At 37.3% G+C, this 25539-nt stretch overlaps 1 protein-coding gene across 6 annotated transcripts in view; it reads left to right on the top strand.

Annotated features, from left to right (window-relative positions):
- LOC120526075 (24-hydroxycholesterol 7-alpha-hydroxylase) overlaps positions 1–25539 on the top strand; it is a 169742-nt gene that overhangs the window by 3731 nt on the left and 140472 nt on the right. For all 6 annotated transcript variants that reach the window (XM_039748947.1, XM_039748943.1, XM_039748948.1 and 3 more), the window contains exons 2-5: positions 2873–3008; positions 16087–16261; positions 20527–20676; positions 21238–21331. In XM_039748947.1, coding sequence (XP_039604881.1) covers positions 2873–3008; positions 16087–16261; positions 20527–20676; positions 21238–21331 — 555 coding nt within the window. The remainder of the gene's footprint in view (positions 1–2872; positions 3009–16086; positions 16262–20526; positions 20677–21237; positions 21332–25539) is intronic.

Raw genomic sequence — 25539 nt, 5'->3', positions numbered from 1 at the left:
TATGATGTGCAAAGAAGAGTGATGCAGTGAGAGATGAGGTGTTTTTCTATACACCTCTCCCCTTGCTTGAATGTGCTCTGGACTTCTTGGGGGATCCGCACCACATATTGCTTTGACGAATTGTATTGTGTAGTGCACCAGGGAGTTGGCTATGAAAAGTGAAGAGTGCTGAACTCTATCTCCACCAATAACTCTCCAAAGTCCAGACTACTAACACACTTGTAAGATGTTGCTAGTGCTTGTGGTCAACCAGTCAGCACAGTTCATTACCCAAGCCCACCCACAATAGCTCCAGGTTGAACAAAAGGTACATACCTAGTAGCTGGAGATAAAAAAAAATTACAATGAATTATAAATGGCCTGAGTTCTTGCAATGGGAATGCTACAAAACTTTCTGAGTTTCTAAAAGTCTTCGGTTCTGGACAAAAGTTCTGACGGTGTGAAAGCACTTATTGGTATTGACTGTGTTAATGTATTGTGTTAGTTTATTGGAAACATTAATAAAACAATTTAATAAATGAACACATGTTAAATAAATGTGTAAAATGAACACCTTCAGTTCTCAGATTCTGAGAGAAAGCAGCAGATGTTTGAGGATAGGTTAAAGACAAGGAAACTAATGAGCACAGAAATTACAATGAGATTCACCAGGCTTCAATATTTAGGAAAGGTTTGAAGAGATGGGCTTTCAGTCCTTTTGAAAATATGTGATTCAGCAGGTGTCATGTCAGCTGTTCTACTATTTTGGGGTCAAATCTAATAAGTAGATTGCAATAAATCTGTAATAATGTCTTCAGAATATTGTAATGGAAAACCTTTATGTAACATTTTTAGTCTGTTATGCCTTTTAGTTATATTGCTTTTAATTGCTTTAAGTAGGATGAGTTAATTCTGGTATGCAGTCTCTCAAGGTCACCCCTGGCTTGGTTTGAAGTATCAGGCATCTTTCTATGTAACCTTAAGCAGGATAATCTAATGACTCATATATGGACCTATTTAGATTCGATTAGCATGTATCAGCTATATGCTAAATATGATTTTGTAGATTCATACACTAGTGTTTGTCTAACAAGGATTGTTAGCTCATCAACAACTACAATGCTAGATGCATGTGGCGCTCTGAAAGTATGTTTGTTAAATAAATTTCTTATATATTGCTTGAAGTGGACCGGGGACTGATATTTTTCCCCTAACATTGTCAAGGCTATCCTAATACATTTGTTGTTGGCTTGACCTCAAAATCTATATATATAAAAGTCAATGTGTGTATGTATGTTCCAGCATCATGTCCGAACGGCTGGGGCGATTTTCATCTTGGTACAGATGTTCCTCATTGGTCGACTAAAAATACTGTAGGGTGAAATCAGCCGTAACCCACCCCTTCTTTGGGTGTGTGATCTTGCTGTCTTGTATGCATGTTATCATCCAGTTGACACTTGGAATGACCACCAGAGGGCGAACTGGAGGCGACTACCAGCATTCTTTATGTTTGAGTGCCACCGTGCCCCTGTTGCTTTTGAACTTCTACGGGTGGAAGTGTGTGTGTGTCTGTCTGGCCTGGAATTTAGACTTAGAGTCGGGGTGAGGGCTCCAGCTCCAAGGATATGCAAGTGAGGCCAGTACACCGGCAAAACGAAACTTCGTAAGAAAGACAGTCACTTAGCTGCTAATGCACAAACAACGCAAGTACTTCGGCAACATGAATCCTTCTAGCAGAGAGATTCCCAGAGTAGTTCTGACGATTTAAATTGTTCTAGGATCCCGTGCTTTTAACAGCGAACCCAGGTTTATTGTTTGTTAATTTATTTTGATTTTTAAAGTTGTGTTTTTTTAATTATATTTTTCTCAGACAATTAAAAAAAACCTTTATTTTCCTCCCAGGCAATGCTGGGTATTTCAGCTAGTTGTCCAATAAATAACTACAGTACTTGAGTGTGGTGTGAACTGAACTAGAAACCATTTGGTTTACAATGCAGAAAATTTATAAAGTAGATCACATGATTTTGGAACTGTCATTTGACATTGATCTTAATTAAAGGTATTTGAAGATTTTCTCTACTGCTTTTGGATTTTTTTTTTCTAATAGCAATAAAACCAATAAATGTAAATTAATGGAAAAAAACACATGTCTGATATCACTTACATACATCTGAAAATTTAATGTCCGAAGTATCCTTGTTACGGTGTGTAATGTACTATATTGCAAAAAAACTGTAGAGAGTGAAACAGTGCAGCATGCTTTTTTGCACAGGCACGGAAATATTAAGTAAACAAATGGGAAAGTAAAGATAGTAAGACTAATATTTGACAAAGTACAGGTGTTTTTCCTTTAATATTTTATTCAGTATACTTATGACAGTATTTTTTTATTTAACATAAATATTGACTTCAAAGTAGTTTTGTTTTGTCTGCTTACTAGACTTTCAGAAATCCATAAAAAACTAGTTTGATGTTTATTCTCTTATATATTTATGAAACACAATTTATGGATTTGGTAGCAGCATTGCAGTGCAAGTGTTAGTGATTCTAACCATAGAAGTGCCTATGTTTGCATATTCTCTCTATGTGTGCATAGTTTTTTGTCTGGGTACTCCAGACCGACATGTTTGTTTTACTGGCAACTCTAAACTTGCCCCATAGTAGTGAGTGAGTGTGTGTGTGAGTGTTCCCAGTGCTGGACTGGTGTCCCATCCACAGCTGTTTCTCACCATGTACCATATTCAGCATCAGATTGGCTGCAGCTACTTTATACCTAATGTACAGTAACTATATTTGATAATGGATTAATGACAGAATATGTGTGGTTCTGGATATTTAAATTGATTAAGATTATACAGTAAGTGTTTTCTAACTGTACTTGTATTTTTTGTAGTATGGACCAGTATTTACAGTACTAGCTGCTGGGAAAAGACTTACGTTCATAACACTACATGAAGACTTTAATACCTTTTTTACCTCTAAAGATGTGGACTTCCAGCAAGCAGTTCAAGATCCTGTCAGACATACAGGTATTAATGCTTAATGGTTACTGTCGAACTTTTTAAATAAAACTTGGATAAGCTTGATTTTAATTTTTTTGAATATTAATAAAAAATGTCAGCTTATGATAAGAAAACATATATATCCATCCATCCATCAAATCTTGTTTATCCTGAGTGAGAGCAAGCACAGGGTTCCAGTCCATTACAGAGCAAACACACTCACACTCACACAAATACACAGGCCAATTTATCATCACCAGTGCACTTAACATGCATGTCTTTGACCTGTGGGAAGAAACTCGAGTACCTGGATGAAACCCACTTGAACACAGGGAAAACATGCAAACTCCACTCAGGGAGGATCTGGGATATGAACCCCGGCCTCTCTGTTGTGAGGTAGCAGTGCGACCACTGTGCCACCGTTCCATTCAAAAACATTATTAAAAAAATTACTTGTTTACTTACATTGCCTCATGAACTAAAATTATTCCCAAAATAAAACTTGAAAGGAATTGATCAGGAAGTAGGCAACAAAAAAAGAAAACATCAAAACTTCATATGAATAAATAAGGAGATGAGAATTAAAGAACTAAAGAAAATCTACCTCTTTGGCACATAAAACATAACACTATCACTAACCATAACACTTTTCAATCTGTGAGAACAACAGTACAGAGGATATAAAAATCTTCAAAATGCTGCTCGAGAGGGATATTGCTAATTAATTAAAAAGAGATTCTTCAAATCTTCTAGTAGTAAAAGAAAGATTGAGGAGCAACCTGATGAACAGAAAAAAGAAGATAAATTATACAAAAAAGAAAATAATAAATGCATGTAATATTTTACATTTTGGACTCTAAACAGGAAAATTTACTAGTTACATTTACTATTACAGAAATATTAGATGATTTGGATATTGCATAGAGTCAGCAGCAGGTTAGGAGTACGCACTGATACAGTGCATTGTTGCACCCACCACACGACAAACCAACTCAGGATCCAGATTAGGACCGAGTGCAGCCATCCAACGGGTGAAAACTAAAACAAATTAATACCTTACACTAGTACTATTCACTACAAAAGCTTAACTTGTTTTTTTCAGAAAATAATGACTTAAGCATAGTAAACAGAATATGATACAAGAGACATTTTTAAATTTAGTTGAGATCAAAAATGGCAATCGTAAAAGGTAGCCATTGGGACTGAGGCCTTTTTAGATATATAGATAATGATTTGATTTGTTTGCAAAACACATGCATAATGAAAGAGTGAAATAAATGAGCAAATTTGTCTATAATATACTTTATGTCTCGATTTTAACTTATGTAAGTTAAGACAGATTCATTCATTTTGAGCTTTGCAATTCATGAACTGTATACCCCATCTCTCTTCAGTTCTTCCTATCCATCTGATTTATAGCTTTATAGCTTGCCCTCTATCAGTTCTTTCTCTTTGTCAAGGGGAACTTCCTTCAATACTGCCCCCTCTCCTGGAAATCTGTTTTCACCAGTTTTTATATTAATCTAAGAGACCTAATCTCTAAACTGTTTAATTTGGGATTGCTCGCTGTACTTCTTTTACTCTCTGAAAGCATTTTGCCATGAGCTTGTCCATTGAATTTTCCCTTTACTAGGGCTGCCAACTGTCCTCATTTCCCCGGGCATGTCCTCATTTTTGATGTGCCATGGACTGTCTGGGATGAATTTATAAAATTTTGAAAATGTCTGGAATTTTGGCTCCTAAAATTTGAAAATCTCCATATCCTTATCATTGGTAAAAATTGAAAGCCGTACACCAGTCAGCATTTATGTAAGTAGTGTGCACATTTTTTTCCAAAAATCTTCACTCACATTCCGATAATAAACAATGCAGATATTGATGAGAACATTCAATATCTGTCCAACTTGGATTTTTCACTTCATCTTTTGAATTCAACTTTATCTTCTTGGCGAGTAGACAAGTATGAGTATGTGAGATCTTATTTTCGATTCTTTTTTCAGCAGCTTGATTAAACAAGAACTTTCATACATCCAGGTACAGTCTGTCATATTTAAGTGTGAGTACTGCTTTGTAATATTTTAAAGGAAAGTATTTTTGTGACCTCCCGTTGTTCCAAAATGGATTTATAGTTGTAAATGAATGAGTCAACTATTAAAGTTTCAGTTAATTAATAAAAAAAATCACACATTTACTCTGTCATATAAATGCAATATCTTTTTAGTTATAAGTTGATCATGTAATTGCTAACTTCTTTAAGTAATTTAATATTTTCATAATTATTTCATTTACATAAATTCAGGAATACCCATTATGCCAAAAAGAAAGTGCAAGTTCACAGACTACTTGAACAACAAATATCCTTGTTTTCGAAAAGGTAGAACAGATTCAATTAAGGGGCTAATACTCACAAGATTCAGTTTCAGTAGCATGCTATGTAAATATGTCTATTCATATTTATCCAAAAACTCAGATTTACTGAGAAAAATAGCTTCAGTGCAAAAACATAAAAGAATGTAGATAAATGCAAATAATCTAAATTGAAAAGAGTAAATTATTTTTATTTTACTAGATGTGAATTTACCATGTTTACGACAGTTAAGATATTCAAATAAGAATAGAAGGAAAGAAGTCTGTTAATTTTTTTTTTAATTTTATTGATTTTATTATAATCATTCCATACAAATAGATCCATTTTTACAAAAAATAGGATTGAAAACAAATCAACCCCCACCCCTGAGAAAGAGAGCATGGCCAACGGAATAAAACTTAAAGCTAATAAAAATAAATAAATTGATGAATTTAATAGGCGGATAAATTGAGAAGAAAAAGAAATGGGAAGAGAATCTACTTCCTCAGTGCTTTAAGAGCTTATTCTAAAATATTATTGATCAGATCCTGCCAGGTTTTGAAAAAGTTCTGCACAGATCCTCTAACTGAGAATTTGATTTTTTTCAGTTTCAAATAATATACAACATCAGTTACCCACTGACTTAAAAGAGGAGAGTTAGGATTCTTCCAGTTTAGCAAAGTAAGCCTGTGTGCCAATAGTGTAGTGAAGGCAATCACTGTTTGTTTGTCCTTCTCCACTTTAAGTTCATCTGCACCAAACACAGCTGTTAATGGGTTAGGAGAGATTGTGACACCAAGGTTCTCTGAAAGGCACTTAAAAATTTTTGTCCAGAATGATGTTAATTTTGTATAGGCCCAAAGCATGTGACTCAGTGAGGCTGGACCTTGATTGCAGCGTTCTCAGGTTGGATCTTGCCCTGGAAACATTTCGGACAATTTTAAGTGAGACAGATGTACTCGATATATAATTTTGAGTTGAATAATTGTATGCTTTGCGCATATGGAGCTTGTGTGAATTCTCTGCATTGCTACCGTCCACTCCTTTTCTGATATGTTGAGTGAGAGATCCTTTTCCCATTGTCCTCTTGGATCTTTGAAAGGGAGGGACTGTAAAATAATTTTATATATTGCAGAAATGCTGTCTAAGTCCTCGAAACTGAGCAATATTTTTTCCAGCATAGAGGAAGGTGAGAGATGGGAGAAATCGGGCAGGTTCTCTTTAACAAAGTTTCTAATTTGAAGATAGTGAAAGAAATGTGTTGCTGGAAAATTTAATTTCTAATGTAATTGTTCATAGGATGCAAAGATGTTGTTTATATAAAGATCTCTAAGCAATTTAATCCCAAATGTTTTCCAGATATTAAAAACTGCATATGTTTGCGACGGTTAAAAAAGGTGGTTCTCATGCAGAGGCGCCACAGATAAAAGATTCTCCATCTTAAAATGCTTTCTACATTGGTTCCATATTCTGAGTGAGTGAAGCACAATTGGGTTATTAGTATATTGGCGATAACTTGCATTTATTGGGGCACAAAGCAGGGAATATAAAGAAGTACTGCAGGATTTTATTTCTATTGTGGACCAAGCCTGTGTATGTTCATCTATTTGTGTCCAGGTTTTTATAGCTTGTATGTTTGCTGCCCAGTAATACAACTGAAAGTTAGGTAGAGCCATGCCACCTTCTGCCTCAGGTCTTTGTAGGGTCGCTCTTTGGATAAGTGGATGTTTTAAGTTCCAAATAAATTAGGTTTTGTTTGAATCTAATTGCTTAAAGAATGATTTCTTGATGTATATTGGAATGTTTTGAAATAAAAAGAGAAGCTTAGGACGGATATTCATCTTAACAACATTAATTCTTCCAGCTAGAGTGAGATGAAGGGTTAACCATCTATGCAAGTCTTGCTTAATTTTTTCCATAGAGATGGCGAAATTTTGTTGATAAAGAGCTTTATGTTTACTTGTGATATTTACCCCTAGGTATTTAAACTGATCTGCAATAATAAAAGGGAAGGTGTCCAATCTAATATTGTATGCTTGAGAATTCACTGGAAAGAGCACACTTTTATTCAAATTAATTCTGAGACCAGAGATCTTTTGAAATTCTGTAAGTGCTGTTAAGACTGCAGGCACAGTATTTTGTGGGTCTGATATATACAAAACTATATCAACTGCATAAAGAGAAATTTTCTGTTCCAGTCCTTTTCTGATAATCCTCCTTATCTGATAAGCATTTTGGGAGTGAACTGCCAGTAATTCAATGGCGATTGCAAATAGCAGAGGTGACAAAGGGCGTCCTTGTCTGGTACCACATTCTATTTTAATGTAGTCTGATCAAATGCTGTTAATACAAACTGAAGCTTCTGGATTGGTATACAGTAGTTTGATCCATACACAAATGTTTGAGCCAAACACAAATTTCTGTAATGTAGTGAAAAGGTAGTTCCATTCAATCATATCAAATGCTTTTTCTGCATCCAACGATAATAATATCTCCGGGGTGTTTGACTTTGCAGGTGAATATATTACATTAAAAAGGCATCAAAGATTGGAAGCTAAGTGTCACCCTTTAATAAATCCAGTTTGATTTTGTGATATTACCGAAGGCAGCACTTTCTCCATCCTTCTAGCTAGGACTTTGGAGAGTATCTTAACATCATTATTCAGAAGTGAAATTGGTCTGTATGATGCACATTGTAATAAGTCCTTATTTTGTTTAGGAAAGACGGTGATTAATGCTTGGCGAAAAGTTTGAGGTAGAATCTGATTGTCTGTAGCTTTTGTAAATTTTGCTAATAAGAGGGGATCTAGCTGAGTGGATGAATTTCTTATAAAGTTCGACAGGGTAGCCATCAGGGCCTGCTGCTTTCCCACTCTGAAGTGACTTTATAGCATCTAGTAATTCTGATAACGCCAGAGGTTTATCCAATTCCTCTGCAATAAAAGTATCTATTTGTGGTATCTGTAATATATCCAGAAATGCATTGGATTGTGTGTTGTCTTCTTTGAACTTAATAGAATATAAGGATTTATAGTAGTCTCTAAATGTGTGCATTATATTTTTATGGTCAATGATTTTATCTCTGTTCGTATTGGTGATTGCTGGGATTACAATGCAGATTTCTTGCTTGTGGATTTGTTGAGCTAAGTGCTTATTAGCTTTCTCTCCATGTTCATATTAATGATGTCTTGATTTAAAAATGAGTTGTTCAGTTTCTTTGGTTGTTAAGAGGTTGAGTTCTGAATGCAGAGCTTGTCTTTCCCTATGAAGAGCCTCACTTGGACACTTGGCATGTTCTTGATCTATTCTTGTAATTTCGCTGGTTAGCTACCTTCTTGGTTTCTAATTTATTTCTGTGGGAAATATATGAAATAATCTGTCCTCTTAAGAAGGCCTTTAGAGTTTCCCAGAGTATTCCTGCAGATGCCTCTGAGGATATATTTGTCTCTAGGAAGAAACTGATTTGTTTTGATATAAATTCTGTACAGTTCTCGTCTGCTAATAGAAGTGGGTTAGGACGCCATCTGTGAGATGAGCATGTGGGGCTTAATGATTTTAGCTCCAAGATCAGAGGGGCATGGTCGGAAATAACAATAGTGTCGTACTTGCAAGATTTAATCATAGGCAAGAAATTATTATCTATAAAAAATAATCAATTCTTGAGTAGCAATGATGCACTGGAGAATAGAAGGAATATGTTCTTGAGTTTGGGTTTAGAAACCTCCAGGGGTCTGATAAGTTGTGGTCAGTTAAAAACTGTGTAATTGTCTTTGCAGTGTTAGATGTCATCCCCCTGTGACAGGAGACCTATCTAAGAGTGGATTTAAAACAAAATTAAAGTACCCAGCCATTATAATTTTACTAGCAAAATACCCACGCTTCTCAGCGGCGAATTACTGCCTTAAAATTTTTATTAAGAAGAAAATTAAACCTTTTTAAACTGAGGGAAAATATGCCAATAATTATTTAAGGATCTTTTTGTATACCACATTGTGAGTTCGGCCCTCCGGTTGTAAAATGACTTACTCTTGAGCATGCAACATACAGTTGGCCATGTGAATAGTAATCTTGTTTCAAATCTCACAGCTTGGATTGCTGCTGTCATAATCGGTTTGAGTTTCATGGTTTGCTTCAATTACGACAGTATTTGCAGGACTTGTGTTGAAGTGACATTCGGCAACTGTCAAGCGTTGTAAGCATACAACCGGTTTCATCGATAACTTCACATCCAGCTTTTGAGAGTTTAAACATCCATAAACATCAAAGTGTCCATTACTCAAATCGTCACCTGTGAATCTAAGATGTTTAAGAGGCATTGGTGGTTGTCGAAAGGTGTAAAATATTTGGCCATTTCGGTACACTTGAAAGCGACAACTGAACAATTTAGTGGAAGCCATCAACTCACATGCAGAAACATAGGTGAAGGGCTTAAGCATTTCACTCTTCTAGTGCTCCTGTGTAGTATAATTATCTCTTGTACCGTCATCAGTCCACACCTTGAACCTGTCCCTGTCATTCAATACATAAAACACAATGTTCCTCCAGATATCAAGAGTGAGCCTGATATGGCCGTGCAATTTGTAACAAAGAGAATGGAAAAGGTAGGTGCCATCTCCAGGCATGGAAACCACTCGGTAAGTGACAGTTCTTTGATCGATGGTGATCACCTCGATAGACATGTTAATGGTGGTACGGTTGGAATGATAAAGGAAATGGGTACCTGAACAATGTAAAGTAAGTCTAAAATACCTACACAATAACTATAATCGTAATAAACAAACAATAAAACAGCGCAGAAGCCGTGGATTAAATAAAAAGGCTGTAGTTATCAGCAGGGAGACGTGAATCCCGTGGCAAAGCAAGAAAGGGAATGTAGAGACCAGAGAGACGGACGGCCTTATATAGGCAGGCAGCCAACAACGTGGGAGGCGTTGAGATGGGGGACCCAACGCCGCCTCACACGGTGACCGAGCTGCAGGCTATGGACGTATATATGTACATAAGTAGGATTCAGTTAACGTTGGGAATCCACGTACCAAATTTCTTGAAGATGGGCCCATAAGTAACAAAGACCATTGAAAAGTTCAATATGGCGGCTGACAGTGGCATCATGCCAGCAAAATAAGTACGTACATTGGTTTCGGTTAGCGCAGGGAAGCCGCCTACCAAATTTCGTGAAGATGGGGCCATAAATAAAAAAGTTCAACATGGCTTAACGTTGTCAACCGTAATATGACCGCCAAATTTCGCCTTCTACCTACACGGAAGTAGAATTTCGAAATGAAACCTGCTTAACTTTTGTAAGTAATCTATAAGGAATGAGCCTGCCAAATTTCAGCCTTCTACCTACACGGGAAATTGGAGAATTAGTGACGTTGGAAAGTTCAATATGGCAGCCGACAGTGGTGTCATACTATCGAAATAAGTATGTACATCGGTTTCAGTTAGCGCAGGGAAGCCGCTTACCAAATTTCGTGAAGATGGGGCCATAAATAAGAAAGTTCAACATGGCGGACGTTGTCGACCGTTATGTCCGTTACATGTAGAATTTTGAAATAAAACTGCTTAACCTTTGTAAGTAAGCTGTAAGGAATAAGCCTGCCAAAGATGAGTCAGTCAGTCAGTCAGTCAGTCAGTCAGTGAGGGCTTTGCCTTTTATTAGTATAGATGAGTGTTCACGTTGGGAATAGATGCAAATACATTTTGCATGAATTCCCTATCATCGATATTGGGTGCATAAACACTTTACAGTTAAATAAGTTGCCCATGACAATCACTTATCTCCTTTCAGGATCAGATACTACATCTGATGCTACAAATGAGACTGTTCTATATATAAGAATTCCCACACCACTAGTTTTCTTTGTAAAGCTGGAATGGAACCTTTGGCCAGTCCAGTCTTTTCGCAGCCGGAACTGATCCTTGTTTAATAAGTGGGTCTGATGTAAAAATACTATTTTAGTGTTTTGACCTGTTAGGTGAGAGAATACTTTCTTTCTCTTTAATTCGAGATTCAGGCCTTTAACATTCCAGCTCACAAAGTTAACTATCCCATCATGGAGACATTGATTCTGAATTTTTGATGTAATTTTGTAGTCTTAACTGGAAGTGAGACAGCTTTAACCTTAATTTCTAATTTTCCCACGAGTTATTGCCATGCAGCCTGTTGTTACGTTGGTAGTTACAATTATAAGGATTAAAAGGATAGATTAGATATAGCTTGCTCTCTTTCTCCCCCCTTATCTCCCCACCCCCATTTTGCCTCCCCTCGTGAGGCTGGACCCCACTTCACAAAGTCCCAGTCCTCTGACATACCTAGAGACAGAGCACGTCCAAAACAAAACAAGCCCCTCAGCAGCGGCGTTTGAGGATTAAAAAGTAAAGGTATCTATTCCCCGATAAAGTCTAAATACTATAAGCATAAAATATAACACTATATTCAACACTCTTGATATATTAAGACAACACCCAGGGAATGGGGTAATAAAGTGGCCCAGGATAAGCATTGTAAGCCCTAATGTAATAATAACAATAAACCAAGGGTATGATGTTAAACAGTCTCCTTAAGAATAGTTAAAAAAAAAAAAAAATACTTTAATTTTTTCCACACATACATGTGTAATTGTAATTAAAATATAAACAAAAGTGGCCAAGAAGAGAAAAGGATGTATAATTATGGTAGAAGTCTGTTAATGGCTTGACATATTCAAAATATTTAATGGGTTATCAGTTTGCCGGTGACTGTGATTGTGGCCATCATATCATACAGTGCATCCGGAAAGTATTCACAGCGCATCACTTTTTCCACATTTTGTTATGTTGCAGCCTTATTCCAAAATGGATTAAATAAATTTTTTTCCTCAGAATTCTACACACAACACCCCATAATGACAACGTGAAAAAAGTTTACTTGAGGTTTTTGCAAATTTATTAAAAATAAAAAAACTGAGAAATCCCATGTACATAAGTATTCACAACCTTTTCTCAATACTTTGTCGATGCACCTTTGGCAGCAATTACAGCCTCAAGTCTTTTTTAATATGATGCCACAAGCTTGGCACACCTATCCTTGGCCAGTTTTGCCCATTCCTCTTTGCAGCACCTCTCAAGCTCCATCAGGTTTGATGGGAAGCGTCGGTGCACAGCCATTTTAAGATCTCTCCAGAGATGTTTAATCAATTCAAGTCTGGGCTCTGGCTGGGCCACTCAAGGACATTCACAGAGTTGTCCTGAAGCCACTCTTTTGATATCTTGGCTGTGTGCTTACGGTCATTGTCCTGATGAAAGATGAACCATCTCCCCAGTCTGAGGTCAAGAGCGCTCTGGAGCAGGTTTTCATAGAGGATGTCTCTGTACATTGCTGCAGTCATCTTTCCCTTTATCCTGACCAGTCTCCCAGTTCCTGCTGCTGAAAAGCATCCCCACAGCATGATGCTGCCACCACCATGCTTCACTGTAGGGATGATATTGGCCTGGTGATGAGCGGTGCCTGGTTTCCTCCAAACGTGATGCCTGGCATTCACACCAAAGAGTTCAATCTTTATCTCATTAGACCAGAGAATTTTGTTTCTCATGGTCTGAGAGTCCTTCAGGTGCCTTTTGGCAAACTCCAGGCGGGCCGCCATGTGCCTTTTACTAAGGAGTGGCTTCTGTCTGGCCACTCTACCATACAGGCCTGATTGGTGGATTGTTGCAGAGATGGTTGTCCTTCTGGAAGGTTCTCCTCTCTCCACAGAGGACCTCTGGAGCTCTGACAGAGTGACCATCGGGTTGTCACCTCCCTGACAAAGGCCCTTCTCCTCCGATCGCTCAGTTTAGATGGCCGGCCAGCTCTACGAAGAGTCCTGGTGGTTTCGAACTTCTTCCACTTACCGATGATTGAGGCCACTGTGCTCATTGGGACTTTCAAAGCCGCAGAAATTTTTTTGTAACCTTCCCCAGATTTGTTCCTCGAGACAATCCTGTCTCGTAGGTCTACAGACAATTCCTTTGACTTCATGCTTGGTTTGTGCTCTGACATGAACTGTCAACTGTGGGACCTTATATAGACAGGTGTGTGCCTTTCCAAATCATGTCCAATCAACTGAATTTACCACAGGTGGACTCCAATTAAGCTGCAGAAACATCTCAAGGATGATCAGGGGAAACAGGATGCACCTGAGCTCAATTTTGAGCTTCTTGGCAAAGGCTGTGAATACTTATGTACATGCGCTTTCTCAATTTTTTATTTTTAAATAAATTTGCAAAAACCTCAAGTAAACTTTTTTCACGTTGGCATTATGGGGTGTTGTGTGTAGAATTCTGAGGAAAAAAATGAATTTAATCCATTTTGGAATAAGGCTGTAACATAAAATGTGGAAAAAGTTATGCGCTGTGAATACTTTCCTGATGCACTGTAATTATATTGATAAACTGCTACTAAAGGCTTATATCATTTTAAAAAACCATAAGACAGTATAAAGGCGTATTATGGCATCTTAGGGAAAGGCATCCCCAAAAGTCCTTATTTTTCGACCTGAATGTCCTCATTTCCAGAGAAAGAGAGTTGGCAGCCCTACCCTTGGCTGCCTTTCAAACTAACATTTCTTTCCTTCCTTAAATTTTTCTTTTACTGGACCGCTCATTTCTCTTCCTATCTTCCATCCAGATGAGGCTTTATTTTTCTAGGCAGAATAGCTGCAAAGTGTCCTTTAGCCTTTCACTGGGAATGTGATGAGTCTCTGTCTCTCTTCCATCTTGACTTGACCAGTATGAGAACTTAAGCACTGCATTTTTGCTGTTTGTAAATGATTTTGTCCATCTGACTTTGATCTCAATTACAACCTAAAACAGTTTGTTGAGTGGGATGCAACTGGGGTATAAATTACCACCTCCAGCATAGTCCTTTCTTTGGGAATACTGGTGTACTGCCTTCAAATAATGGTTAAGCAGTTTCTGTAATTAAATGAGTTGAAATATTTTGTGTTGTTTTTCTATAGTAGAGGTAGAGGTGATTTTGAAATTGACCTGTAAATTGGTGCAGCAGCAGTTTTATGAAGTTTTTATTGGCTTGTGGTATTCAAGGAGGAATTAAATCCTCAGTCAGTCTCTATCCCCATCCCCAGCTATATCTATGAGCTTTGGGTAGTAATAGCACTTTTTCTTTTGAGTTCATAATTGAGATGTGTAGCATCAAGCTTAGAAAGTTTAATGATTGATTAATATTATATTTTTTATGCAAAGTGTACCAACAGCAGTAAACTGAGATATCAATAATTATAAATTATCATAGAGACTCCTAATGATGTCTAGAGGGTCTTCAAATGTAATGACTAATATCCATTCTACTGTCTGTGTGATGTGGAAAATTCTGTATCCTGCCAGGAAGCACAGCGTTACTGATGCCAGATCTATGCTACACATAGAGCTGTCTATATTCTACAGGATGAACTCTTTAATAGTAAAGTAACACATCTTTTCTCTGCATCAATTTTGATTTGATTCTCATTTATATCAGAGTATATTTATATTTTTCCATTTCTTCCAGTAGTGCATACACATTAAATCATTGTACAAAGAAGAGTGTGGCTGTGATACAGATAGTATTGCTGATTTCAGCCAAAGTTCAAAGTTATGTTATGCATGAGTATAGAGAAAGTATTGATTTTTTAAATACTTTATTATTTTGCTGCTCCTTAACCTACATGATGTTTCTGAATCCATTTTTTTCCACTGAGTACCATCAGGATTATTTTGTTGGAATATTTATTCATATGGACTGGTTTTGTCATTCTTTTTATCAGTAGTTTCTCATTTACTTTCTTTTATGTTCTTTGCTACTGTTCCCCCTTTTCTAATATTCTTACTCTCCCAGACCTTTCAGGGTTATTTGCTCAACTATTTTGGCACAGTAGCTGCCCAGTTAGTTGCTCATACTTCTAGATGGAAGAACCTAAACCTAATTGTTTTAAACAACTAGCTACCCTCATTCTATAATTTGGTTCACCTAGAGCTGTCTGTATCACAAATTAGGGAAGCATATTGTAAGTCCTTGATAAACTGTGATTCTGATGCTTTCCTGGTCAAGTATTTTATTTGCAGATAGTCACGATGCAGTCACTCCCCTATTTGGATGTGTTGTTGTAATAAGTTGGTGTTGACACTGTTCCTAGTGGTATGTCGCATAACTTGGGACAAGGATTTGAGGGGTGGATGATGTCTGCCTTGTTGTTTTATCTTGCTGTTACATACTTACTCTTTCTGATTATATTAGCAAAACTTTAATCACAAAAGAAAACCTCGTTATCCAGTTTATATGTTTCATCCAGGGAAAATGTTGTATGGGAAGGCATCATGTTTTTCATTGCCTTGGCTTTGCCAGTTCTGTAGTATGCCACGTTCATTCCAATCGATCAAGTTTCTTGTTAATTCTGCATTTTCATTTTCATTTGGTCAAATTGTTGGGGATCTACACAGTTTTTTTTATATGTTAGCATACTTATCATAACTTTTGTTGTTGCGTGTTTTGTCATGAACCATATTTGCACTTACATCAGTGTTGCTTGATTATTATTCATAAATGGTTGTTTAAAGTTTCAAATCTGTGCATTGTGTTTCTCATTAATATTTGAAGTAATGCTGTACATAAACGGTTGCTTCTTAACACATCTTGAAAATGTATTTGGCAGAAATGCCATCAAACGACAAATTAGTGAAAGCTATAAAGGTAAACTCAGTTCTGGTGTACTCATTGTAGCTAATCAAATTTGTCACCTACAGCCTCCATAGAAAAAGACAGCTTCAACAAGAATCACCATATATGTCATGCTTTCATAAAGGAGAGGTTAACTCGGTCCAACTTATCTGTCTTCTTTGCTGACCTTTGTGATGACTTTAATAATCAGCTAAAACTTATGAAACAAGAGGGATCTGATGATCTTGCTGATATTGTCAGGTAAGGGTAATAGCTGCAGATTATACATCTTTCCATTACAAATTATTACATTTGTTTCCCCGTAAACTTTATTTTATTTAATAGTCAATTTTTTAATGTTTGTCTTGTGTATTTACCATTGGTACAGCCGGATCCCTTTGGTTTACAGAGTACTGCAGTTTAACTTTACAGGGATCTGAAAGCTAGCATCATTATTATGTGCCTCATTTTATAGTGTGCTTTTACACATTAATGTTTTCACATAGTACTTTGTACATGTGGTCAGGTAAAATTTATGGCTAGCGTCCTTGTAAATATGTTGTGAACAGTACCCATCTACGATGCTGGGAAACCAACAACAGAATTAAATACTGTAGCTGCATACAGTATGTATAGTGCAAAACTGGACTCAACCTCTTTTTTTCATCTGTGAGGACTGCAATACAGTGATTGTTATGTTATGGGTTGTGTTATTAATTTTTATTCAATTTTGTTCATCATTTAGTATGATTGTTTACTTATTTTTTGGGTTTTCTGAACCAGAGAATTAATTTCATTTTTTTAAATTCTCCAAATAGTTAAGGAGTTATGTCATTTTTGGTCTGTTTTGGCTACCATTTTAAGTTTTACTGTCACCGGTATTGTTTCTAACCCATTGCTAGGTTCACATCCTGTGTTGTCTGGGGCATGGCCTGAAAAGTCGTGACCTAATGATAATCGGCAAGATGGGTTTAAAGGGTTGGATAAAGGCGCTATTTATCCAAACTGTGGATTCAAAACCCTACCAACCATTTTGCTAAATTCTTTCTTGTTAATGTCTTTTCAGTAGTGACTTTTTGCTTTGTCTTCTAACCTCAATGTTGGCATCTCTCCCTGGCTTAGTTATAGTTCAATTTCCTTAGCTTCTATTTCCTGTCAAGGGGATACAGTATATCACATTCCAATCCCTGTTCTCTCCTTTCCTTTTACCATACAGATATTATTGAACTTGCACAAATGTAGCAGTGTTATGAATCCATTTGTAGGCAGTGGGATTGCAATTACTGGCCAATTAAAATGTAGTCTCAAAGAGGCAAAAATAATGAATAGTGCATTTAAGAGCTACTGTAAATATCCTTGCATCTTGTTAGACTAACAATCTCAAGTTTATGTTTGAAGTATAAGAATTCATCTCTATCAACAAAGTCATTTTAAAAATGGTAAAGAACAAAAAATAATTATTTAAAAATAATAAAAAACAGTTTAATTAGAAAAGAGAACCAATAATTTTGTACATGTTTTAACAAGTGGTGGTTTCCTGGTAATACAACTTTTGTTATGTCAGTTACAAAAATGGAAAATAGCTTGAAAGGTTGGACACCCACCACTCATTCCCCGTCCCAAAATGCCTGCCTACTTGACCACTGTTGAGAACTAAAAATATAATTGAATACAAAGGTAAGCTTTTCTGAAAACTGAAATTTGTTTTTCTAAACCAAAAGGCTTAACCATAATTTTTGTGAGGTAGGTGTTATCGGTGTTCCCAGAAGGAGGTGTTCCAAATCGCAGGGCACCCTGGATATCATGGATAAGAGTCGCAGCGCACGGCTCAATGGCAACTGGTCTGTACCGGGAACTGAGAAGGATGGCTGCGAGGGCTCTGAGGGCAGATAAAGAAGCGTTTGTTAGAGGAATCTGTGAGCAAGTGACACATCATCTGTGGTCTAGTGACCCACATCCTGCTTACAGAGGAATTGAAGCATTACGCACATCTGAATCTGTTCCTCGGAGAGTCGCAATCAGGGCGGCTGATGGAATGGTCCTTATGGATGACACTGTAGTTATGACCCACTGGGCTGGCTACTTTGAGCAGTCTTGAGGATGATCCTCCGATTAGCTGTGAACCTCCCAATCTCACTAAGATTGCACAGGTGGTGAACCAGCTGAGAGGGGGAAAGGCTGCAGGGATCTGTGGTATCTGGGGTAATCTTCTCCAGGCTGGTGGTAAGGCTGTCCTCCTGCAATTACAAGCAATCTTTGCTTCCATTTGGGAGACTGGCATCATCCCAACTGACTGGAAAATGGGACTTGTCCCTATCTGGAAAGGGAAGGGTGATTGCCTGGATTGCAGCAACTACAGGGGGATAACACTGCTCTCGGTGCTGGGTAAGGTCCTTGCTAGGGTCGTCCTCAATAGGATCCATGATCACTTGCTCACCTACCAGCGACCGGAACAGTCTGGTTTTATGCCTAAGAAGTCTACCATCGGCCGCATCCTGGCACTGAGGGATCTCATGGAGCACAAACGCAAATATCGGCAGAGTTTGCAGCCTTTGTCGATTTTCGCAAACAGTTGGACTCAGTTGATCGAGCTGCCCTGTGGGACGTCCTGAGGGTTCGCGGGATCCCCTCGAGGTTGCTGGATATCATGGCCGGCCTGTACACTGGTACTGTGAATGCTGTGCAGAGTGGAGGCAGGACTTCTGCGTTTTTCCCAGTTGATTCTGGGGATCATCAGTGGTGTGTTCTTGCTCCTACTCTGTTCAGTGCTTGTATGGACTGGGTATTGGGCAAGGTTGTGGGGTCCAGCAGCTGTGGGACATCTGTTCGTGAAGAAAGATTCACGGATCTTGACTTTGCTGACGATGCTGTGATCTTCGCAGAGTCAATGGAGGCTCTGATCGGGGCGCTCGAGAGACTGAGTGAGGAGCCTGAGTGTCTGGGCTTGCGAGTGTCCTAGATAAAAACCAAGATCCAGGCCTTTAATGACCTCTTGGGCACAGCCATCAGCAGTGTGTCTGTTTGCAGAGAAAGTGTTGACCTTGTTGAGGGGTTTGCTTACCTTGGCAGTGACATTCATGTCTCTGGTGACTCTTCCTATGAAGTCAGTAGACGGATTGGGAGAGAATGGGGGGTCATGAGGTCGTTGGAAATGGGTGTGTGGCGCTCCCGATATCTATGCAAAAGAACGAAGGTCCAAGTCTTTAGTGTCCTGGTGCTTCCTGTCTTGCTATATGGTTGTGAGACATGGATGCTATCCAGTGACCTGAGATGAAGACTGGACTCCTTTGGTACTGTGTCTCTCTGGAAAATCCTTGGGTACCATTGGTTTGACTTTGTGTTGAATGAGCAGTTGCTCATGGAGTCCCAAATGAGGCACATTACCTGCATTGTGATGGAGTGTCAGTTGCGGCACTACGGCTATGTGGAGCATTTCCCTGAGAGTGATCCGGCTTGTAAGATTCTCATTGCTGGGGACCTGAGTGGCTGGACCAGGCCAAGGGGTCACCCATGTAACACCTGGCTGCGGCACATAGAGCTTCATTTCCGGAGGGTGGGACTGGACCGTGCATCTGCCTGGGGGGTTGCAAACCAGGATCCCGAGTTGTTTCGTCGTGTAGTGGGTGCAGCAACACACTGTACCAGTGCAGGCTCCCCAACTTGACTTGACCACAATTTTGAGATGAGCTGTCACCATAAAACACAATTTGAAGGAACTGTGATGTTTATGCAATCTGCAGTCTCAAAAAATATTTAAAACTTGAAAATTAATTATGACTGGAAGGTGTCCTTTCTACTTAAAAAAGCACTTCAAGCTGTCAGCACAAAAATCGAAATTTGGATGTTCTTAAACTGGAAAGTGTGCATTTAACACTCAGAAAGTACTATGACTGGAATGTGAGTTTGTGACATAAAAATCCAGACCTACTAACTTTACTATGAAGGTGTACAACTACAAAATCCAAAACATGAAAATCTATTTTTCCCTGCAGGTGTTTCACCACAAAATCAAGTTATTGTTATTATTGTTTGTCTAATGCTGGAAAATCCAAGAAAAGGACTCCTGCTGTTCCGCTAAACTTTATTACAGAGCCTTTGTGGCGTGAGTCATTGAGGTGGTCCTTAGCAACAATGATGTGTACCATAGCACCTTATTAACTGCATGCTGAAAATGAAAAATATAACTTGTGACAAACTAAAAATTAAAAAATATATTCCTCAGGGAAGGGGATAATAATAGTAAATAGTAAAGGGAATAATAAAGTAAAAACAAATAAATTAAAATAAAGCTTTACCATCCAGATTTTTTTAAAACCTAATAAACTAACATAATTTATCTTGAGCAAAAAAAGCTAGCCTAAATCACAACTATATGTGCATATTTCTATTTCTTTTGTAAAGATTAGTAGAATTTATTTTAGTGTATTTTATTATATCTACTTTGTTTTCCAGTTTTACTCAGTAAAAAATAAAACTCTTCTCCCACTTTCCTGCCTCCTTTAATTGTATCTCACTCACTTTTTCAGATGTCTTATGTATCCTGCTGTTATGAGCAACCTACTGGGTAAAGAGTGCTGTCCAAATTGTCAGACTGAAAAAGAAGAGTTTAAAAAACACTTCCTAGTGTATGATGAAGGCTTTGAGTATGGAACACAGCTTCCAGAATTTTTTTTACGGTAATTGAAAATTCTAGACTTTTGTTAAATCACTGTAAACAAGTTAAGTGATTATTGAATAAGCTTGTATAAAACACTGCATATGTCATATCCTTAAAACTATTTCTTTTTGCCAGTTTTTATTTTCCACTAAGAATAAAACTTATCTATACCTGTAAGTAAATAAGAGTTAAATGCATATAATTTTCCCCTGGACTAAATTTATTTATTGGTAATACTGCCAACAAGTCATTTGTGTTAAATAAAAATGAAGAGAAGAATTAAATAAAAATAATCCTGAAATAGTAAGTCTGAAAAATTATATCTGATGTCGTTGCTATTTCCATCTTTCCACTTTTCCAACCCACTTATCATGAGTAGGGTTGTGGTGGAGCTGGAGCCTAACTCAGGAATCATCAGGCGCAAGCCCGGAACAATTCCTGGACAGGACGCCAGTCCATTGCAGGGTGAACACACTCACACACACACAATGGAGCCAGTTTAGCAATTGCACTTCAACTAACCTGCATGTCCTAGCTTTTTATTTTTTCTTAAAATATTTCTTATGTTTCTCATCTGCAGAGAATGGGCTAATTCAAAGACCTGGCTTCTCACTTTCATGGAGAACATTATATTTCAAGCTCAGAAAAATAAACCATCTAAGGCTGATGCAAAGGTAAAGAAATCTGTTGGTGGGGTGGGTTTCTGAATTTGAAACATGCCTAAAGAGGAACAGAAGGTGAATCCATAGTAGCTTTACCTGTCTTTGGTTATCTGGTTGGGTATTCTCTAGGTATTCTGGTTTTACTGCTACAACCCAGAAGTGTACATATTAACTTGATTGTTGAATGTGGGTACATAAGTGAGTCTTAACTTGCTGGAAAAAACAGTAGCTTTGGAAAATGAATGAGTAAATGACTCTGATTGTTACTGAGGTAAATAAAACAAAGCACGCTCATATTCAGCTATAAAGCTGCAGGCTATGTGTCATATCTCACTTCTTAAGCTATACCTAGCAAGAAGAAAATACCGGGTAAGAATAATATTTTTAAGTGAAAACTTGAGTTACATCATCAGTTTCATAAGTAAGTGTACATGTTTTAGGGCCTGGGTGATTTTTAGCCTTGGAACTCCTGCAGATATTGTTTTCTTGTTTTTTTTTTTCTGTCCTTCCGGTTTTCTGACCTTATTGTTCTCATCTTTAGAGACTTTTCTATTAATTATATTTCTATTTATATAAGCAAGTATTGATTTATTTTTTTACTATTTATTCATTATTATTCTTACATAATTTGTTTTTTCTATTGTTGACATTTCTTTGATATCCTGCAAACAGCTTTGAGCTACATTTTGTGAGTGAAAATGTGTATAGAAATAAATGCTATTGTTGTATATGGTGCTGGGCGATATGACGATATATATCGTGGGGACGATAGAAAAGTGTCTATCGTCCTATTTCTCTTCTATTGTTTCTAATCTAATTTTATCAATTACTAAAGAAAATATTGCATTAAATAGGCTATGACAAATGTATGATAATGTCTTGTCGCTATGCAATGCATACTCTACCCTTTATATAAGTGATAATCAAGAATAAAAATGAACTTTTGAATGTCACTTCAAAATAAAGTTGCAAAAAAAAGTATGCAATGATATTTTTGTCAAACTTTTGAGAGAATAACTGAAAACGTACTTTATTGTGGGTGGTATATCGTGATATATATCTTTATTGTGATATAAAATAATCCATATTGTGATATATGATTTTTCCATATCGCCCAGCACTAGTTGTATACCTATTCAGATTAGACTACCAATTAAGAAGCAGCAAGGTCAAATGTCAAATAAATTTATTTTGTTAATCCAACCTGTATTACACATTAATATTTACAACATTCAAAAATATTTTATATAACATCACAACTCGAGCACAGATGCTTCAAACAATATATTTTAGCACACAGCTTCCAACATTTTAAACATGTTATAAAAACATATGCCAGGTCAGGTCAAGCACCCTTATTTATAAATGAAACAGTCCTGAGGGACGAAATTTCCAGAATTAAAGCTTCTGACATTGAATATTCATATTGTTGTCCATTAGGCCGATGTGTTTTGGGAATCTACCCCTCTTCAGGGCTGGACAAACTAGAAACTGAAGATAAATAGAGAATATTTACATCTTTGGCAGCAGGATAATAAAGACTTGGAGGAACGCATATGTATTCGCTTTGAAGCAATTTTTAAAGATATGGTAGGTAAAATTGAAGAGTACATTCAGGAAACCTCGTCTAAACTGAGCACACTTGCTGATCAACTGTAGGATGCCAAGGAGACATTCACGACTCGGATTGAATCAGCTGAAAATCTAGCTGCCAGTGCTGAAGAAAAAGCAACAACTGCCAACTCTGAATGCAAAAAACTCAGAGACAGACTTGCTGCTTTGGAAGTGGAAGCAGAAGGAATAATATTAGAATCGAAGGTCTACCTGAGAATCGAGAAAGTCCAAACCCAGTGAAATTCACAGCTGAACTATTTTCTAAAATAATTGGAGAGGGCTTTAAAGCAGCTTCTGAGATAGCAGTGGCTTATCACGTACGCGGATCAAATACCGTTAGACCTAGATCTTTCATTATTCGCTTCGAGAGATTATTATTTAAGCTAGAGGTGATGGCACTCCTCAGACACAAGCAAGAGATTATATATGAAAATAACCACATTCGTATCTTCCCTGATTTCTCTCCAGCAACAGCTACTAAACGTGCAGCCTTCTACAACATTAAACAACGGTTTACGGCAAGCCAATATCAAACACAGCCTGCCAAACTGAAAGTGGAATTGCACGCTCAATTCTATGTCTTCACCAGCAAGGAAGAAGCAGAAAAGGAATTAAGAAAGCTGATCCCGGCACTATTCTGAAACACAATAGTGAGTCATAGCCTGTCATGACATGGCAAGGATAAATAACCTACTGTCTGATCTATTTTTTAAGATACAGGTTTTTATCATTATATATCCTCTTTCTTACTCGGACGCTATCTGTTTAATTACAGTTATAGACGCTTGTGCTTAATTTTTTTTTTTTTTAATCTTATTTATTTATTTTTTCTCTACCCTAAACAAGACTGTTTAACATCATACCCTTGGTTTATTGTTATTGTTATTATTGCATTAAGACTTACTATGCTTATTCTGGACCACTTTCTAACACCATTCCCTGGGTTTATTATCCGGGTTTATTATCTTAATACATTAAGATTGCTGAAGATTATATATTTAAGTTCATAGTTTGTTAATGATTATATTTTTAGCATATAGTATTTAGACTCTATTGGAAATAGATATCTCTATTTTTTAATCGTAAAACGCTGCATGGGGCTTGTTTTGCTTTGTACGTGCTCTGTCTCTGGGTATGTCAGAGGACCGGGAATGCGTGAAGTGTGGTCTAGCCTCACGTGGGTAGACAGAATGGGAGGGTGGGGGGTTAAGGGGGGAGAGAAAGAGAGCAGGCTATATCTATACCTAATCTATCCTTTTAATCTTTATAATTATAACTACCAACGTAATAATAGGCTGCATGGCAATAACTCTTGGGAAAATAGGAAATTAAGGTTAAAGCTGTCTCACTTCCAGTTAAGACTATAAAATGACATCAAAAATTCAGAATCAATGTCTCCATGATGGGACAGTTAACTTTGTGAGCTGGAATGTTAAAGGCCTGAATCACGAATTAAAGAGAAAGAAAGTACTCTCTCACCTAACAGGTTTAAATGCTAAAATAGTATTTTTACAGGAGACCCACTTACTAAGCAAGGATCAGTTCCGGCTGCAAAAGGACTGGACTGGCCAAATGTTCCATTCTAGCTTTACAAAGAAAACTAGAGGTGTGGGAATTCTCATACATAGAACAGTCTCATTTGTAGCATCAGATGTAGTATTGGATCCTGAAGGGAGATATGTGATGGTCATGGGAGACTTATCTAACTGTAAAATGATTTTAATAAATGGTTATGCACCTAATGTTGATGATAAGGAATTTATACAAAATTTATTTGCATCCATTCCCAATCTGAACACTCATAAAATTATAATGGCTGGGGACTTTAATTGTGTTTTAAATCCACTCTTAGATAGGACTTCTATCACAGGGGGAATGACATCTAACACTGCAAAGATAATTACAAAGTTTATAACTGATCACAACTTATCAGACCCTGGAGGTTTTAAACCCAAACTCAAGAACATATTCTTTCTACTCACCAGTACATCATTGCTACTCAAGAATTGATTATTTCTTTATAGATAATAATTTCTTGCCTAGATTAAATCTTGCAAATATGATGCTATTGTTATTTCTGACCATGCACCTCTGATCTTGGAGCTAAAGTTACTATGCCCCACACACTCACCTTACAGATGGCGTCTCAACCCGCTTCTATTAGCAGACGAGAATTGTACAGAATTTATATCCAAACAAATCAGTTTCTTCCTAGAGACAAATACATCCTCAGAGATTTCTGCAGGAATACTCTGGGAAACTCTTAAGGCCTTCTTAAGAGGACAGATTATCTCATATCTTTCCCACAGAAATAAATTAGAAACCAAGAAAGTAGCAGAGCTAAAAAGCAAATTACTAGAATAGATGAAGAACATGCCAGGCTTCCAAGCGAGGCTCTACATAGGAAAAGGCAGGCTCTGCATTCAGAACTAAACCTCTTGACAACTAAAGAAACTGAACAACTAATTTATAAATCCAGACATCATTACTATGAACATGGAGAGAAAGCTAATAAGCTTTTAGCTCAACAAATTCACAAGCAAGAAGTCCAACGCAATCCCAGTAATCACCAACACGAACGGAGACAAAATCATCGACCACAAAAA

Source organism: Polypterus senegalus, chromosome 3 (genome assembly GCF_016835505.1).
Source record: "Polypterus senegalus isolate Bchr_013 chromosome 3, ASM1683550v1, whole genome shotgun sequence".
Classification (NCBI taxonomy): Eukaryota; Metazoa; Chordata; class Cladistia; order Polypteriformes; family Polypteridae; genus Polypterus; species Polypterus senegalus.
This window is presented reverse-complemented; position numbering and strand designations above follow the sequence as displayed.